The 19,160-nt window shown below is 51.4% G+C and overlaps 1 protein-coding gene across 3 annotated transcripts; it reads left to right on the top strand.

Moving 5' to 3' along the window:
- The first annotated feature begins 1,130 nt into the window (after positions 1-1,130).
- SLC43A3 (solute carrier family 43 member 3) lies at positions 1,131-18,837 on the top strand. 3 transcript variants are annotated; one of them, XM_060017416.1, is made up of 13 exons: positions 1,131-1,171; positions 1,857-2,223; positions 2,606-2,726; positions 5,445-5,491; positions 8,312-8,388; positions 8,614-8,706; positions 9,528-9,667; positions 10,833-10,927; positions 11,941-12,117; positions 12,343-12,462; positions 16,115-16,301; positions 16,901-17,024; positions 17,640-18,837. In XM_060017416.1, exons 2-13 carry the CDS (start codon positions 2,040-2,042, stop codon positions 17,739-17,741), a joined length of 1,467 nt encoding a protein of 488 aa, XP_059873399.1. In that variant the 5' UTR covers positions 1,131-1,171; positions 1,857-2,039; the 3' UTR covers positions 17,742-18,837. The 3 variants fall into 3 exon arrangements, with proteins under 3 accessions (XP_059873399.1, XP_059873400.1, XP_059873398.1); XM_060017417.1 differs by having other exon boundaries at positions 1,151-1,215; positions 11,956-12,117; XM_060017415.1 differs by having other exon boundaries at positions 1,151-1,215.
- Positions 18,838-19,160: the final 323 nt, after the last annotated feature.

Below are 19,160 nucleotides of genomic sequence, written 5' to 3'. Positions count from 1 at the left end.
GTATGGGAAGAGGAAAGCATGTTGGCTCATTGAAGTTATTCCTGCATAAGATCTTAACTGGGACTTCCCACTGGTACAGTGGTTAAGAGTCCGCCTGCCCATGCAGGGGACACGGGTTGAAGCCCTGGTCCGGGAAGATCCCACGTGCCGCAGAGCAACTAAGCCCATGCGCCACAACTACTGAGCCCCTGTGCCACAACTACTGAAGGCTTCATGCCACAACTACTGAAGCCTGAGCGCCTAGAGCCCGTGCTCTGCAACAAGAGAAGCCCGCGCATCACAACAAAGAGTAGCCCCTGCTCGCTGCAACTAGAGAAAAGCCCTGCCGCAGCAACGAAGACCCAGCGCAGCCAAAAATTAAAAAAAAAAAAAAAAAAAAAAAAGATCTTAACTATCTAGGGCCAGAATCTCGTTTTCTCCATCCTGAATTCCCCTCAGGGTGCACCGTCTGATTGGCCGCAGGTAGTGGAATGGCAGGCAACAGTCACTGAAAGGCCAGGCACCATTTTTTTTTTTTTTTTTTTCCTGTCTGCACTGTCTAGTTCCGGCTCTTGGTTCTCTGACTCTGTGTTGGGATTTGCTGGCAGCACTAGGAGCATGAGATCAGGAGAAAGGATTGAGCTCCTGGGCAAACGGAGAGAAACGTATTCTGTGCCCACCCGCGTGGTGCCGGTAGAGCACAAGGAAGAGAGAGAGAGAGAGAGAGAGAGAGAGAGAGAGAGAGAGAGAGAGAGAGAGAGAGGAGAGAGTGTGTGTGTGTGTGTGTGTGTGTGTGTGTGTGTGTGTGTCTGCAGGTAAGCCGTCTGTGTGTGTGCTGCGACTGTGTGATCTTTTCCGTGGGGCTGCCTGTCCGTGCGCAACAGAACTAAAAGTATCTCGGTCAGGGGAGGGAAGAGGGGCAAAGGAGCTGAGAGGCTGCCAGAGGATCAAGAGAGGGAAACAGATGCTGCTGGGGTTAGAGTGAAAGGAGGGACGGTCTCAGGGCGTGGTCAAAAAGAGCACGGTATTGTGAGAGCTGGAGAAGAAGGAAGTGATGGGGAGCGGGTCGCGGTGGACCTCTCTGGCCCCGCCCTTCCCGGCCCTTCCGGGATCTCTGGGGGCGTGGAGGGACTGGGAGGGGCGTGGAGGGACTGAGAGGGGCGAGTGGAGGCGCGAATCTAAACGTCGCAAGGTACGTCGCCGCGAAACCCGAGAGCTCCGCGCGGAGGCCGGCGGGTAGGACGCGGCTCGGGGCCGGGGCCGGGGGTGCTGGCGGCGGGGCCGCGGGGACGAGGCCAGGGGCTCTGTGGCTGGGCAGACCTCGGGGCGCTCCTGCTGGGAGGGCCGCTGACCACGTGCTAGAGGGGGAGCCGGTGGGGGTGGGGAGCGGCTTCTGGGCGCTTTCCCGGCAGATGGTGATGTGAGGAGGGGCGTTGGGAAGGGGGTTATTGGGAGCCCTAACCGAGGGTCACGGAGGATCGTGTGGAGGTGGGGATGTTTTTGCCCTTAGACTGGCCTGCGACGTGACTAACCAGACCATGTGACCTTGGGAAGTTGACAGAGTCCTCTGAGCTTTTGTCAGTGAACTGAAGATAAGAAAACATCCTCTTTGCCAAGTTATTGTGAGGCTCTGTGAGGACCTGTGTGAAGTCCCTTACCCCCTGTTCCTGGCTATCAATTGCTGCTGTATTTTACTGGACCGTCTCCAGAGCTGGGGCTCAGTTCCAGCTTCCCCACCTGTTGCCAGATGTGGGATGCAGAGGCATTTGCAGCTGTTTCTAACACCTGGCTTCTTTGTCTATCCCACAAAGAACCTTTGTCCACCTCTACCTTTCCCACAGCCCTGTGTACCAAGCAGCCTCTGCCTTATCTTACAGGATCCAGGGAGTCGCCCACTGATGGTTTTTACCCAGGCCCGAAACAGCCAGCACCAGAGAGCCACCTGAACAGAAGCGCCTGCCAAAGCAATTTTCCAAGTGCTCAAAAGCCGGGCTTTGCAGCTCCTGTGGTCAGCGCAGGAGGCCACCGGTGGGATTTGAGGATCAGCTCTGCCTCGGACCATGCAGGGCCAGAGCCTGCCCCTTCGTGTAGCCACCCTGCTGACGGGGCTGCTGGAATGTCTCGGCTTTGCGGGCGTCCTCTTCGGCTGGGCTTCCCTGGTGTTTGTCTTCAAAACAGAGCATTTCTTTGAGGAGCTGCGTGAACCGAATGCCAGGCTGATGGGCAATGCCACGGGGCTGGATGGTAAGGGAGGAGGGCTTCTCTAGGAAGCTGAGTCTGGTTCCCAGGTGGTGGGAAGGGGTCGGAGGGACTCCACCCCCTGCCTCCTCTGCCAGCATGTCTATGGTGAGAGGAAGGGAGTGTCAGCTGCCCCGCCCTCAACCTTGGTCTCAGAGGTCCCTGGGGAGGGAAGTATCGGCTCCCAAGAGATAATTAGGGGCAGTCACGTCTCCACTTATCTAAGGGAGAACTTATCCTACCGGGCAAGCTGTCCAAGATGGAAGAGGCAGCCCTGGACGGGAGCCAGGCTGGGTGCCGGCCTGGCAGGCAGGCTGGGATGGATGGGAGGTTGGCCCATCCACCCTGGGCTCTTGAGATCTGCCTTTCTCTCCTCCAAACTGCAAAGCCCAGGACGAGCGCTTCTCACTCATCTTCACCCTGGCATCCTTCATGAACAACTTCATGACGTTCCCCGCTGGCTACATCTTTGACCGTTTCAAGACTACCGTGGCCCGCCTCATAGCCATGTAAGTCCCAAGGGGATCTGAACAGGGGTGGGGCAAGAGGAATTCTGGCAGCAGCTTTGTTTGGAGGGAGACCCAGGCCAGGCAACTGGGTATCCCTGCCCCAGCAGCCCTGCTAGAAACTGCACAGGGTGTGGACTGTGTCTCGACCTTCCCTATTCCCCACACCCCTGCTTCCCTTTCTTCACTTCCTTCCTCTGTTGCATGTGGAACTGCATGCTGTACGATGTGCTGAATAGAGCAGGAGCCCAGGCCTACTTCCTGTGAGGGCTGGCCTGGGACAGTTTATGCAATTAGCAAAGCCTAGGATTGTCACTCTCGGGGCTTCCCTGGTGGTGGTCCAGCGATTAAGACTCTGCGCTTCCAGTGCAGGGGGCGTCAGTTTGATCCCTGTTGGGGAACTGAGATCCCACATGCTGTGCGGTGTGGCCAATAAATAAATAAAAATAAAAATAGAATTACCACTCTCGCCTTCATGCCGGGGACCTTTGTCCTCATCATACCTGAGTGACTAATCCTCATGCTCGTCACCACCACCATCACTCCCCAGAAGCTTAGGTAGTAAGGTGTCCTGGGTGTCTCCAGTGGTGGGATTTCAGTTTCCCTCTGACGGGAGGGGAGGTCACGGCGGGTGGGGGACTTGCTGGCTCCACGGGGTGCCACTGCAGCTGGCCAGGTTCGGAGCTAAGCGGCGGGCCTGCGGGGGAGCTGATAGGACCCAGAGCCGGCGCCTCCCAGGAGGCACGTGAGAGGCTAGTTGTCAGAGGGACCGGAGGGTGGCTGGACCAGGAAACAGCCTGGAAGGAAAGCAAGCCCTTGGCTCTCTAAGCCTTTGGGTGCACGATGACGCTGTCAGTCGCTCTTGGAATTTGGTCACCTGTCTCCTCCTCTTTCCCGTCCTTCTATGCCCACTCCCTCTTCTCCAGCCTTTAGTGTGTTAAGAAAAACCCAGTCTTCCCACCTGTGTTTCTCCTTTACTTTTACACAGAACTCTGCACTTCTGGTCACCAAATGTGTGGGAGCCTTTCCCACACCAGGCAATTCTGTGGCACCAGCTGGGTGTCCTATCATTTAACTCAGTTCTGACACTGTCTACCTGGAGATACAGCATCAGATCCCACAGGTTAAGGGCTCAGTCCCACCAGACTGCCCTCCACCTCAGATGCCAATTGCAAGTGGTAGGTCCCCAGTTTACCCACAACTTCCGTCTGACTCGGCTGCAAACCTGGGATTCCTGTGACCTCCTCCCCCTTGGATTCAGTTATTTGCTAAAGGGCTCACTGAACTCAGGGAAACACATATACCAGTTTATTTATTTATTGCGGTACGCGGGCCTCTCACTGTTGTGGCCTCTCCCGTTGTGGAGCACAGGCTCCGGACGCGCAGGCTCAGCGGCCATGGCTCACGGGCCTAGCCGCTCCGCGGCATGTGGGATCTTCCCGGACCGGGGCACAAACCCGTGTCCCCTGCATCGACAGGCGGACTCCCAACCACTGCACCACCAGGGAAGCCCTATACCAGTTTATTAAAGGATATGATAAAGGATACAGATGAACAGCCAGATGAAGAGACGCATAGGGCGAGGTCAGGGAGGGTCCGGAGCCCAGGATCTCTTCTGTCCCTGTGGAGTTGGGGTGCAGCACCCTTCACCAACCTGGGAGCTCCCCAAACTCCATACTCTTGGGATTTTATGGAGGCTTCCTCATGTAGGCATGATCAGTTATTAACTCCACTTCCAGCCCGTCTCCCCTCTCTGGAGAAGTCGGGGGCAGGGCTGAAAATTCCAAGCATCTAATTATGGCTAGTCTTTCTGGTGAGCAGCCCCCCTCCAGGACCCATCCGGGGTCACCTCATTAGAATAAAAGATGCTCCTAGGGCTCTTATGTGGGAATTTACAAGGGTCTTAGGAGCCCTGTGTCAGGGACTGGGGACCTGGACCAAATATGTATTTCTTATTATCAATCAGAGTATCACACTTAAGCACTGCTTTTATTACCCGTTGCTTCTAAGAGAGTCCCGTAACCTTGGGGTTGTGGTCCTTAAACAATAACATCCTGGAACTTTAAGCTTAGGACCTAGATCAGTCAGTCCAATCATCTCTCTCTCTCTTTTTTTTTAATGGTTAGATTCTGTTTTTTTTTAAATTTTTTTAAATTGGGGTATAGTTGTTTTATAATGTTGTGTTAGTTTCTACTATACGGCGAAGTGGAGTTCCCTGTGCTATACAGTAGGTTCTCATTAGGTATCTGTTTTATACATATTAGTGTATATATGTCAATCCCAATCTCCCAGTTCACCCCCCCCCCACTTCCCCCACTTGGTGTCCATACATGTGTTCTCTGCGTCTGTGTCTCTATTTCGGCCTTACAAACAGGTTCATCTGTACCATTTTTCTGGATTCCACATATATGCGTTAATAAGCAATATTTGTTTTTCTCTTTCTGACTTCACTCTGTATGACAGTCTCTAGGTCCATCCACAAACATCTCTTCATAGAAGAGGCTGCTGAGGCCCAGAGAAGGGCAGTGCCTTGCCCAAGGTCACACAGCAAGAGGAATTAGAACTCAAGATTATGATTTGTAAACGAGGCACTAACCCCTTTCTTCAAGGGCTTGGCTGGTTGGGACTTCTAGGTGGGAGGACCTTGGCTCCACGCGCCCTCTGCCCCTCCAGCTTTCTCTCTCGTTGACCGCATTCTCCATCTGCCGTTCTGTGTTCCAGATTTCTCTACACCAGTGCCACGCTTACGATAGCCTTCATCTCTGCAGGTGAGTGCTGTCGGGAGGGACACAACCTCAGGGGCAGCTGGTGAATGGGCAGGTGCAGAAGGTGGTGGATGGGCAGGATGCACTGACCCCCACAGGTATTCAGAGATCCACAGACTTTCAGCTGGAAAGAGTCCTTGAGAGAGTTATTGCTGGTCTATAAAAACAGTTCAGTCTAGTGAGACATGCAAAAAAATAAGGACAGTGGAGGGACTGCTTCAGAGAGAAGAACTTATTCAAAAGATTACATCCTTCCGGGCTTCCCTGGTGGTGCAGTGGTTGAGAGTCCACCCGCCGATGCAGGGGACACGGGTTTGTGCCCCGGTCCAGGAGGATCCCACATGCCGCGGAGCGGCTGTGCCCGTGGGCCATGGCCGCCGAGCCTGCGCGTCCGGAGCCTGGGCTCCGCCACGGGAGAGGCCACAGCAGTGAGAGGCCCGCTACCGCAAAAAAACAAAAAAAACAAAAAGATTACATCCTTTTGTTATGTATTAAATGTCCTCTCTCTCTTTTTTTTAATGAAATGATAATAGGAATGGCAGTTTTCGAAAATATCCTGACTTAGCCGGGTACAAACTGATAACCCCAGTGTAGTCAGAAGTTTTCTTTTCAAATTTTACTGGTCTATAAGTGTATACAGTTCCCAAAGTCTGGGAATTCCAGTCTGGTGTATTCCCCACTTCCTCCATTACGTAGAGGAGAAAACTGAGGTCAGAGAGAGACCCTTTGCAGAGACTAGCCAGAGGCCCCAGAGCAAGTTAGTGGGAAGGGGTCCTGGGACCCTGGCTGTGCTCTTTGCTAGCATCTCAGTTATAGAGGCCAAGAGATGCTTTCCAGTATTCCTCCCCAGTGCCAGATTACGTGGCTCAGTTTTTGGGTTAGGAAATAAAAAGTACCTAACTCTCCTGTGTCTAGTACCTGTGCTGAATCTGTTACTTCATTTGTGTTCAGTGAACGCAAAGCTGACTGAGGGTCTCTGTCTGAGCAGATCTCATGAGGTAGCCTGGTTATTTAAAAACCACTCTGCTCGGGACTTCCCTGGTGGCGCAGCGGCTAAGACCCCGTGTGCCCAATGCAGGGGGCCGGAGTTTGATCCCTGGCCAGGGAACTAGATCCCACGTGCGTGCTGCAACTAAGAGTTCACATGCCCCAACTAAGGAGCCCACATGCAGCAACTAAGACCCGGCACAACCAAATAAATAAATAAATATTAAAAAAAAAAAAAAAAAAAACCACTCTGCTCATCATACTGTCTTCTTACCTAAAAGCCTAAGCATGGTTTTCAAGTGGCTGAATGTGGAGGTGATGGCTGGGTATGTTTGACTCACGTGTGTGAATCACTGGAGTCACAATATTCCCTTCCCCCCTAAAATAGGGCTTTTTGGTTTTGGAAAAAGCATGCTATTGTGAAAGGAATCTCAACCAACCTTTAGTGCATTTGAAGACGTACCTTTTATAGAGACAGAAATTGAATGGTAAACAGTGTGAATGATCTAAAATGAGCAAGTGTACAGCGCTTCTCGAGGTATGGAACAAAAGTTACTCGGATAATAGTTACTTTGGAGAATATTATTAGGAAGCACACATGCTGCATTAACATTGAATCACCTGGTAGGAGAGTTACTCCCTTTTTATTTCTCACTAGCCCTCTGATTTCATGCACGGAAGTCTTGGTTTGGGCTGGGATGATTTTAACACTATGACAAGAGCAGGTATCAGGCTTTGAACATTCTGAAGGCCACTGCGTTCAGTTACAGTTGAATAACAGTGTTTTCATTGTATTTATTTTTACAGTTACCTCCTATTCACAACAAGCAGCACAAGTTGCTTTTCATTTATACTAATGATATAAAGTTTTCTCTTGTTTTGGCCGTGCCATAGTGGCTTGTGGGATCTCAGTTCCCCGACCAAGGATTGAACCTGGGCCACGGCAGTGAAAGCCCAGAATCCTAACCAATAGGCCACCAGGGAACTCCCAATATAAAGTTTCCTTTAAAAATAATAGATTTCTTTTGGGTAAAAGTGAGTCAACTTAAAAAAAATTTTTTTTGGCAAATAAGATAGGTGTGGGTTATGGCCCAAATCATGAAGGTGGGCAGAAAGAAGGCTGTGACTTGGGAAAGACTAACTTACGGAGGGCTCCCTAGTCCTTGGCACTTTAGTTGTTTTTAGTTCTGCTCTTCTTACCCAACACTTGCCAGACCTATTAGAATGATTTTTTTGCATGTCAGTCTTTCCAAGGGCAAGAAGTATTTATTCATCCTGCATTTCCAGTGCCAAGCACAACACCTGGCACAAAGGAAATGCTCAAAGTTTAATGAACAAAAAAGAGACACTCAGATCTCACAGCGCCTGGTGAGGTGGGAAGAGCAGGGAATGTTATTCCCATTTATCAGATGAAATGACTGAGTCACAAATTCAGAATCTAGCTCAAAGCAGTGAATTAGAGGCTGGGCTCAGGGACTGAATCCAGGCTTCTCTTCCCCACAGTGTCAAGGATGCATAGGGGGGCTGCTTGTGGTTTAGTGAGGGAAGGGGGTGGTGGGTTGAGTTGTGCCTCTCTCTGTAGACATCCACCCTGCCAGAGACCAAGGGTCATCTTTGGTGAGGAAGAGGGTGTCTCAGGAGACCTCTGCAGGGTCCCTCCACAGGGGCACGTGAAGGAGCTGTGACCAGGACCCTAAGGTCCTTGGAGGATGCTGGGAGGCTGCCTAGAATTGGGGCCCTAAGCCCAGGATTGTAGGGAGCAGGGGGGCCAGAGTTCGGGTTGCATGTTTGGGCTGCACTGTGACACCTCCCCGTCTCTGTCTTGGATTGTTCCAGACTCAGCTGTGCTGCTCTTCCTGGCCATGCCCATGCTCACCGTAGGAGGAATCCTGTTTCTGATCACCAACCTGCAGGTGTGAGCCTGCCCTAATCACGGGCCCCTGGCTGGAGGTTGGGGTGGGTGGAAGGAGGGAGAAGCACTTTGCTACATTGGCTGCCTCTGATGGGGTTGGCCCAAGCCAGGGTGCTAGCTCCTGGGGTGGAGGGTAGGTCTGGGTATGAGGGCCTGACACTTGCCGGGTGCACAGGAAAGATTTCACGAATAAATAGGTGATTCAGGCTGATCGTGTGTCCTCCAGATCGGGAACCTATTTGGCAAACACCGTTCAACCATCATCACCATGTACAACGGAGCATTTGACTCTTCCTCGGCAGTCTTCCTTATCATTAAGGTAAAAGATAGCAATGGCCCGTGTTTATCTCCCCGCTGCTGGGGAGCACCAGGCATCCGTAATCAGCCGCCAGGGTGGAAGGCAAGAGCCTGGGCCAAGCCTCCTTCTTAGAAACAGGTTTCAGCCCCTAATTCTTACACTGACTTTTTGTATGATGAAATACACCCAGGGACTTCCCTGGTGGTCCAGCGGTTAAGACTGCGCACTGCCAAAAAAAAAAAAGACTCTGCACTTCTACTGCAGGGGACGCGGGTTCAATCCGTGGTCAGGGAACTAGGATCCTGCTTGCTGCGTGGCAAAAAAACCCCACCTAACATAAAGTTTTCCATGTGAACCATTTTTAAGTGTACAGTCCGACGGCATTAAGTTCATGCGTGTTGTTTTCCGACCATCACCGCCATCCATCTCTAGAGCTCTTCTCCACCCTGTAAAACTGGAACTCTGTGCCCATTAAACAATAACGCCCATTGTGGGTACCCCCCCGTCTCCTCCTTGCCACTGGCAACCACTGTCTTATTGTCTATTTCTGTGAATTTGACTACTGTAGGTACCTCCTAAGTGGAATCATATAGTATTTGTCCTTCTGTGACTGGGTTATTCCATTTAGCCTAATGTCTTCAGGGTTTATCAATGTTGTAGCAGGTGTCAGAATTTCCTTCCTTTTTAAGGCTGAATAATGTTCCATCGTATGTATGTGCCACATTTCCTTTATCCATTCGTCCGCGGATGGATACTTGATTTGCTTCCACCTTTCAGACGTTGTGAATAATGCTGCTGTGAACGTGGCTGTTACACTGACCTCTCCTCTCCTTTGTCTGCAGCTCCTTTATGAACAGGGCATCAGTCTCAGGGCCTCCTTCATCTTCATCTCTGTCTGCAGTGCCTGGCATGTTGGGCGTACTTTCCTTCTGATGCCCAGGGGACACATCCCCTACCCACTGCCCCCCAACTACAGCTATGGGTAAGGACTATGAGCTGGTGATGGTGTGCCCAGAGCCCCTCATCTCACCTGGAGTAGGAAGCAGGGATGGGACAGACATGGTAAGGCAGAGGAAACCTGTCCCAGGAGAGGAGGACTAGACCAGGGATGTATTAGTTAGCTACTGCTGCATAACAAACTACCCCAAAACTTAATGGCCTAAAACATGAAGCATTTATTATTTCCACAGGTCTGTGTGTAGCTGGCTAGTTCTGCTGATCAGGGAGCTGCTTGGATGACCCTGACAAGGCTTCTCATGCCTCTGATCACCTGGTGGGCTAGCTGGGGGCTGGCTGGTCTAGGATGGCCTTACTCACATGGGGTTTGTCTGGCCATAGGGAGTGGCAGGGATTTCTGGGTCACGTGGCTCTTATCCTCCCACAGGCTAGCTTGGGCTTCTTCACATGGTGGTCTCAGGGTTCCAAGATAAATGCCAAAATGCACAAGGTTTTTTCACTTTTAAGCTGAGAATTGTCGCAGCATCACTTCTGCTGGGTTGTCTCGGCCGGGCAGCTCCCAAGGCCAGCCCAGAGGGAGGGGACGGGGAAGTGGTCAGAGCTGTACTGCAGAGGGTGGAGAGCAGAGGCGGGGAAGACATGGGACCGTTTGTGCCGCCAGTCATCCAAGCAGTAGAGAGAGGGCATTTGTTTGCTGTTCAGCAGCCCCATGCGCTCTGATTTCATCTCACAGCAGTCCTGAGATACGCATACTTCCCTCCATTTTCCAAATGAGAACAAGGAGGCTCAGAAGAGTTAGGTCTGAGCCGCGTTGCACAGCCTCAGGAAGAGGCAGAGCTGGGGTTTGAACCCAGGCCTGTCCTGTTCTTCCTGCACTTCAGTGGTTCCCAAACATTGCTGCGTATTAGAATTGCTGGGATCACTTGGAGATCTTTAAAAAATGTGGGAGCCTGACTCCCACGCCCAGACATTCTGATTTAATCGGTCTGGGCTGTGACTTGGGCATTGGGGTTGTGAAAAGGTGATTCCAGTGTATAGCGAAAGGTACTATCCCCCCTCCCGCCGCGCGCGCGCGCGCGTACACACACACACACACACACACACACACACACACACACACACACACGGCCTGAATCTGAGGCTCGGCTCACAATTCTTGGGTCAGGCTGATGGGACTTCTGTTTCCACAGCCTGTGCTCTGGGGATGGCCCCAGAGAGGAAGAGAAGAAAATGGCTGAGTCCCAAAAGCTGGAGCTTTCAGAGAAGTTCCTTTCACCCAAGGAAGGTGAGCCCTACTGGTTAACCCATTTCCCCTCCGGAACCTGGCCTCTCCCCACAGCCACCTCCAAAGCTTTCCCAGGGACTCAGAATCAGGAAAGGACAGGTAGGGAAAAGACCTGCAGGATCTTCTCAACCCCCTCAGTTTATAGGCGGTCCAGAGAGGGGCAACATTTTTGTCTCATCTCTCCTCTTTGTCCCCCTTTTCTTTCTCATCTCATCATACCCCTTCCCCTCGCAGCCAGTCTTCCATCATTTGCCTTCCCTTCCCCCCACTCCTAAGTCTGCCTTATTTGTCCCCATTTCTGCAGGTCCGCTGGGTCTGTCCCGTCTCCATCACTGCCTCCTTTCTCTCCTCTGTCTGTTTTGGGTCTTTGGTTATAAACATCACAAACCACGGCTGGTTAAGGTAGAAATGAGAACAGGATTCTGAGAAGTTCACAAAAGCAAGGGCAAAGTGAACTTGCCAGGCTCCATCCAGGAAGAGCAGAACCAGGGGACCTGCCTCTGGGGACCCCAGTCTGAAATCACAGCCAGTCTGCCTCTCGAGGAGAATGATCAACTTGGTCAGCCTTGGGTGAGGAATGGAATGCTTAATTCGCAGTCCCATCTGGACCATGAAGAATAGGGCGGGGGGAGATTTCCAGAGAAGACTCAGGATCCTGGTACGGAAGGAAAAGAAGGGGCTGTGGATCAGCTGAAACACTAGCTGTCTTTAACTTTCTCCTCTCGTCTTTCTTTTCATCATCCTGGCTGAGAAAGATTAGGAAAGTGTTAGTGCAAGAAGCATCATTGAGTCCAAGCTGCGATAGATCAGATTTCGGCAGGCGGAGCACGTGGGAGGCTCATTCAGGGTGGTGGGGACAGGATGACGCGTGGAGGTGGCGGTGTGCCCAGGAAGGCAAGAAGAGCGGGTGAGCTCAGACCTCAGGCTGTCCTTTCAAGACCCCTGCACTCTTGCCCATCCCTGCCCCCCAACTTTAAGTGTAACTCTTGCCCAAATCTTCCTCTTCCCACCAGAGATCCCGAGACCAGGGCAGCAGCAGCAGGAAGCCCGCTCTCTCTGGAGCTACGTCTTCTCTCGGCGCTTTGCCTGGCACCTGGTGTGGCTGTCTGTGATACAGCTGTGGCACTACCTCTTCATCGGCACCCTCAACTCTCTGCTGAGCAACTTGGCCAGTGGGGACAGGGTGCTAGGTATGTGACGGGGCTGGGAGGCAGCGCATCTGAGCACCACAGCTGGGGACTTGGAACCTCGAGCGGCGGGGCGCTGAGCTCAGCAGGGCTCTGTGCTCCAGAGAAAGGTCTGAGCAGGGGTGTGGCGAGGAGGGTCAGGCAGGGCAAGGGCCGGGTGGGAGGGTCCTCTTCCGTAAGGCACTCCTGGAAAGTTCTTACCGCCCAACCCCTCTCTGCCCTCTGCAGTCAGCACGTACACAAATGCCTTTGCCATCACTCAGTTCTTTGGAGTGCTGTGTGCCCCCTGGAATGGGCTGCTCATGGATCGGCTGAAATGCAAGTACCAGGAGGAAGCAAGAAGGACAGGTGAGACCTGGGCTCCAGAGGATCAGGGAACCAGGAGGGGAGAGATCTTTATTTTCCTCCATGCCCATCTTCTCTTTTCTTCTAAATCCTTTTCTACTTGCATCTGTCCGTTCATCCATCCATCACTCATCCATCCATCCATCCATCCATCCATCCCTCATCTGTCCATTCATCCAACCACTAGTCATTGAGTGCCAATTATGTGCCAATCACAGTTCTAGATTCAGTAACGGACAAGACAGATACGTCCTTGTTCTCAAGAAGCTCTTCTCAGTCTAGAGAGTGGAGAAATGCCAGTAATCAAGCTTTACAGTCCATGAAGTAAACCTGCAGGGAGCTATGAAACAGAAAGAAAGGCACATAACCTGTTCTGGGTGGGGATGGGATGGGTGTCAGGGAAGGAAGTCTTCCTGGAGGAAGTGGCATCTAAGCCAAGACCTAAAGGAAGAGTAAAGACGTGAGAAATTGAAGAGGAGGGCCTTGGGAGGGTGGCCCAGGAGTACAGAGGAGTCAGGGTGGTGAAGGGGAGAGTGAAACATTAAGGAATCTGAGGAATCCCAGAAAGTGATTCGGGCTGGCCAGGGCACAGAGAGGTAGTCGGGAGGGGGCTGGAAAGATGGAGGTAAGAAGGGACAGGCCGTGTTATGCCAAGGAGCTTGGACATGATCCTTGGACAAGAATGGAGGAGCAGGCATGCTGAGGTCTCTCTCTTTTTTTTTTGTTTTGACCTTGCACCTCACGGCTTGCGGGATCTTAGCTCCCCGACCAGGGATTGGACTTGGGCATACGCAGTGAAAACGCAGAATCCTAACCACTGGAGCACCAGGGAATTTCCTTTACCCCTATAGTTTCATCTCTCCCACTTCTCACTTCCCTGAGCTGCTTCTCCTAACCCTGCTGGAGTATTTCAAAACAAATCTCAGACATCAGATCATTTCATCTGTAAATACATCAGTTGGTAGCTCCAGCAAATAGGACCTCTTTTATTTAAATTAAACATCACCATAATATCATTATCATATGTAAAACAGCCCCGCATCATTTCTTAGTATCATCTAATAATGTAGACCTGTTCAGATTTCCTTAATGGTCTCACCTGTGCCTTTTTATAGTTGGTTTGTTCAGATTCGCATCCTTACAGGGGCCACACAATGTACTGATGTGTCTTTTAGATGTTTTTAAGTCTCTGTGTCCCCCACCCCCTTTTTTCCCTTTGTTGTTCATTTATCGAAGGAACTAGGTTGTTTGTCCTGTCAGATTTCCCACATTTTGGGTTTGGCATCCTTTTCATGTCATTTAAAAACGTTTCTTTGATTGGGTCTTTCCTGTAAACAGGCAGAGTAATATTTTTATTAATACTAATATTTAATATTTTTTGGCAAGAATACTTCAGAGCTGGAGCCGTGGGCTACCTACAAGCTCTCGTCATCAGGCCCTTAGTACCCGTGGTTTTGTTCTTATGATGTTAAGATTGATCAGTGGGTTCAGACATTGTCAGTCTGATCTGCGCATTATAAAAGTTTCCCATCAGCTGCAGGCCTAATGATTTTAACAGCTATTGATGACCAGTGCCTAGACCCATTATTTTATTAGGGTCGCAAAAAGGAGATTTTCTATTTCTATCTTTCCTTCTGCTTTTAATAGCTAGAATTCCTCTAGAAAGAAAACCTTTCCTTTATTAAGTATTTCGTTACCCTGAAATAAATGCATGCTTTTTCCTCTATTTACTAGTTTTAGAAAAATGATTTGGTGCCCTAGAAACTTCCAGGGGTAACCACTCATAGTTTCTCTTTTTTTTTTTTTTTTTGCGGTACGCGGGCCTCTCACTGTTGTGGCCTCTCCTGTTGCGGAGCACAGGCTCCGGACGCGCAGGCTCAGCGGCCATGGCTCACGGGCCCAGCCGCTCTGCAGCACGCGGGATCCTCCCGGACCGGGCCATGAACCCGTGTCCCCTGCATCGGCAGGCGGACTCTCAACCACTGCGCCACCAGGGAAGCCCCATAGTTTCTCTTTTAAAATCTCATTTTAAATATATTTGACATGTTTCAATCCACCTCTGTCACAATTCTTCTCAAATTATCTCATCTTTGACTATCGGCAACTTTACCAATCCACTATCTGTGTCCTTAACAAATAGTCCCATTAGTTTTAGAGAGTGTCTTTCCCTTCTGTCACAAGGAGATATTCAGGTCCATTTCATTGGGTATGTTTCCTGGCCCAGACCTGAAACCAGCCATTTCTCCAAATAGCCCTGGGTCCCTTTAAATGAGAAATGGTATTTAAAGAGTGCAATTTGGGTGCTAAGGTTTCTAATTCTCCTGGGTTGTCATTGCTTTTAGGCCTCTGAGGTAAGATATACATAATTTTTTGGATGAAAAAATACATCATGAGTATCCAGTACTGATATTTTAATTGAAATTTTACTTCCTTGACTTTTACATTTGTATCTCCTTTCGTCTGAAAATCTTGGTTCCTAAAATACTCTAATATATGCTATATTAATATATTTACTGTATATACCTACAGTGTATACTATATACACATACTATATATATATAGTACTTTACAAATATATTTTATGCATAATTACTGGTTTAGCATCATCAATACTATTAATAATAGTACGATTGCTGTATGCTGTTTCTCCCGTCCTCCCTCCTTTCTTTCCTTCTTTCCGTTCTCATCCTGAGGATACATCCCGTAAGAGCTGTCAGTCAAATTACAGTATTTTAAGAGTCGCCAACTCGATATAAAGTTATGTTCATTGGTTTCATCTTGTTGGATTTCTTTTGGAATTGCTTTGCTTGTTTTCTTCCTATTATTTTATTTTAAATACATTTGCATATCAAACATTGACATTCTTAAGCCAGGACTATGAAACAAGATACAGTCAAAGAAGTTTAGTTTCCTTCTCTGTTCCCTGTCCTCCACTCCTTCCCTCGTTAGGTAACTGTTTTTGTTTTTGCTTTTCCTTAAAGACAGACTCTGTATGTGTGTATAGTTTTGCTTTCTTAGATAAAAGGCAGCGAATCGCACACCCTGTCCTGCACTTCCTTTTTTTTTTTTTCCGGTACGCGGGCTCTCACTGTTGCGGCCTCAGCGGCCATGGCTCACGGGCCCAGCCGCTCCGCGGCATGTGGGATCTTCCCGGACCGGGGCACGAACCCGCGTCCCCTGCATCGGCAGGCGGACTCTCAACCACTGCGCCACCAGGGAAGCCCCCTGCAGCTTTCTTTATGTAACTCTCTGTCCTGGGTTTGCCCCACAGCCAGGCTCCCTCCTTCTGCCTTTGACCCCTGCCTCATTCTGTTATGTGACTGCAGCGTAGTTGGTGCTGCGTTCCCCTACTGCTGCTGATTTGGTTGGTTTCCAGTCTTCTGCTATTACCCATGGTGCTACCCAGAGTATCTGGCTGTGGGTTGAGGGCCCTCCCTGTCAGGAGGTCTTTGTGATAATCTATGAGTTAGTGATGCTTGCCTATAATTAGGATGAGTCGCCGGGGTTGGAAACGAGTGAATACATTTGAATGATGTTTAGGAAGTGAATTATCACCACTTGTTGATGGACTGGAGATGGGGCATGTGTGGAGAGAGGGTTCAGGATGACCCCCCTGCGGGCATCCACGCAGCCTCTGCTCTTCCCTTTGGCCCAGGTTCCTCGGCCTCGGCGGCGGCCCTGCGCTCAACAGTGCCTTCGCTGGTCCTGACGTCTGTGCTGTGCCTGGGCTTCGCCCTCTGCGCCTCCATCCCTGTCCTCCCCCTGCAGTACGCCACCTTCACCCTGCAAGTGATCAACCGCTCCTTCCTCTATGGGGGCAATGCTGCCTTCCTCACCCTCGCGTACGTAGGTGGGCTTGGTATGCGTCACGTGACGGGGGCACCCTTGGGGCAAAGGGAGGCGTGCTGGGGGCAAAGAAATCAGGAGGTGAGGACCAGAGGTGGCCAGAGGAGGCACACAGCGTCTGGGAGCAGGTGTAGAGGAGGTGGAGGCTGGTGGGAGGGTTAGAGCCTTCATGTACCTGAAAGCTCCCCTCTGCCTCGGTTGTCTACTCTGTGAACTCCTATTCACCCTCCAAAGCCCACTTCTGTTCCAGCTCTCCCAGGGAAGAGTAGAAAGAAAGCGTCTTTCTTTCCTTGTGCCTCTGTATTCTTGCTTCCTCTGATAGTGCATGCATCATCTAGCATGTAGCGGAATTATTCACGTGTCTTTTCCTTGAGACCTCCCGGGGCACAGCCTGTGTCTGGGTCCCTGCTGTTTCCCCGGGATCGAGCATGGCGCCATCTCTTTGCTCTGTCGTTTGAAAGCCTAAGCAAAGGTGAAGGAGGGGAGCTGTGTGGGTGTGGGTGGATAAAGGCAGGCTTAGGCTAGGGGAGCAGGGGGCTGACCAAGGCCCACCACAGCCAGAGCTCACTGGAACCTCATTTGTCTCTCTGCCCAGGTTCCCTTCAGAGCACTTTGGGAAGCTTTTTGGGCTAGTGATGGCCTTGTCAGCTGTCGTGTCTCTGCTCCAGTTCCCAATCTTCACCCTCATCAAAGGTCCCCTCCAGAGTGACCCGTTCTACGTGAGTACTGTGGCGGGTTGGGGGACCCTGGCCTTAGACCAGCAGGGATGTCCAGATTGGGACAACTGTGTTGGTCCCCAGCAGGGGGCGCCCCCCACCTGGCTGGGGTGGCCTGGGTGTGGTCCCTGCAGGAGCATTTCTTCACATGGGTACATCCTTGGTCTTGCTTCTCAAACTGGGGTCATTGGGAGTGCCCTGCCTTGTGCTGGGAGTGGGGGTGGGGGTCGCTGAAGCCAGAGGGTTAACGTGACACAGCTTCTTCCCAGGTCACTGAATACTCTCTAGGCCTCTGTTTTTTCATCTGTGTAATGGGCACAGGGACTTCCCTGGCGGTCCAAGGGTTAAGACTCTGCGCTTCCACTGCAGGGGGCGAGGGTTCAATCCCTGGTCAGGGAGCTAAGATCCCACATGCCATGGGGTGAGGCCAAAAAAAAAAGGCATAATATAATATTCCCCTACCCCCCACCCACCCTGCTCCATGGGGCAGAATGGAAAATAACCAAGAGTCCATCCCAGAGGGCACCGTTGGGTCTGAGTGGAAAGTAGGGGATAAACCAGGCAGGATTCTGGTTCCTCCACTAGTGGACTTCGCCTCACTGCTTCCTCTCCCTCCAGGTGAATGTGATTCTGGTGCTCGTCACTCTTCTGACGTTTGTCCACCCCTTCCTGGTGTACCGGGAGTGCTGTCAGAAAGAAAGCCCCCCTGGGGTTGCCTAGTTCAGAAGCCCTCCCTTTTCAGCCCCGAGGACGTGTCATCTTCCTTCACCTTTGAGCACCCCGTGTCCAGAAAGACTTTGCCCACCCAGGCTACTTGTATTAAGTAGCCATTATTTTTTCTTAGAACAAAAAGACATATTTAACTGTCCACCAAGCCTTCTTATCGGCAAGACAAAAAGCAAAGTCACGTGGAAGTTCTTAGTTTCAGGGTAGGAAGCGCATGGCCCTGGCAGATGCTTGGCCCGAGGTGGGGTGATGTGATGGGAGGGTGTGTCCCCTGCTTCTCCAGGCCTCTTTGTCCCTGAAGCCCCTGTGTGCCTGGGCCCTGTGCTGCTGGGTAAGTTTCCAGGTGAAGAGTGAGGTTGTCATGGCCGCATTGCCACCTGGCATTCAGAAGTGGCGCCCAGGGCTTCTCTGGTGGCTCAGTGGTTGAGAGTCTGCCTGCCGATGCAGGGGACACGGGTTCGTGCCCCGATCCAGGAGGATCCCACGTGCCGCGGAGCGGCTGGGCCCGTGAGCCATGGCCGCTGAGCCTGCGTGTCTGGAGCCTGTGCTCCGCAACGGGAGAGGCCACAACAGTGAGAGACCCCGTACTGCAAAAACCACCACCAACAACAAAAAAAACCAAAACCAAAACAAACAAACAGAAGTGGCGCCCAGCTCTCCGTCAGAGCCCTAGCCTTGTTAGGGAATGAGCCTGGGGAGAAGGAGGGGCAGACCGGGTTGGGTGGGGGCCCTGGGCTGAGCCCCAGCTCTGCCGCTGATGCCGAGTGACCTTGAGCAGACCCTTCTCCCCGCCGAGCATCAGTTTTCCCACCTGTAGAAGGAGAGGGTCTTGGAGTCGGAGGTTCTTTCTGGAGTTCACGTTCTAGAAGGTTTTAAGAACAGTGACAAAGAGTCAGGCCACCCGAAGGGCCTTGGGAACCAGCTAGCCTGCTTGACCAAAGGATTTCTGATGAAGCCTTTTGGGGATGTTTTCCTCTTCAGGAAGGGAGATGATTATTTACTTTCGGTATTATATAAAAGCGTCCTCTGGGGAATAGTTTTATAATATATTGAATTATATATTAAATAATTTTATTTAAAAAATAAAGCCTTTCTGCCTAAGGCAACAGCTGCTCCACCTCTGCAGGCTTTGGGGCTGTCGTGATGTGCATGCGTGAGTGCCTGCGTTTTCCTGTCCCAGCCCCAGCCTTGGGGAGCGGATGCAGGGGTGGAGTGGAGGAATCCTGATGTGGCAGCTGGACCCAGAGGTGGGGGCAGGAGCCCTCAGACTGCGAACTGGCCACCTGGTCCTGTGCCCTGGGCTTGAGGACCCCCAGCAATCCCTTCCCTTGCCTTCTCTTTCTGTCTCCCCTGCCCCTACCCCTACTGCAATGCTCCCCCCCCCCCCCCCCCCCCCCCCCCGCAAACTAGAAG

This window comes from Delphinus delphis, chromosome 8 (genome assembly GCF_949987515.2).
Source record: "Delphinus delphis chromosome 8, mDelDel1.2, whole genome shotgun sequence".
Lineage (NCBI taxonomy): Eukaryota > Metazoa > Chordata > Mammalia > Artiodactyla > Delphinidae > Delphinus > Delphinus delphis.
The sequence above is the reverse complement of the archived record's forward strand: the minus strand, read 5'-3'. Positions and strand labels throughout refer to the sequence as shown.

Coding starts and splice junctions, on each gene's coding strand:
- SLC43A3 (XM_060017416.1), top strand. CDS start 2,040: ATGCAGGGCCAGAGCCTGCCCCTTCGTGTAGCCACCCTGCTGACGGGG. Junction 2,727..5,444: donor GTGGCCCGCCTCATAGCCAT/GTAAGTCCCAAG, acceptor TCTGTGTTCCAG/ATTTCTCTACACCAGTGCCA. Junction 9,668..10,832: donor CCCCCCAACTACAGCTATGG/GTAAGGACTATG, acceptor CTGTTTCCACAG/CCTGTGCTCTGGGGATGGCC.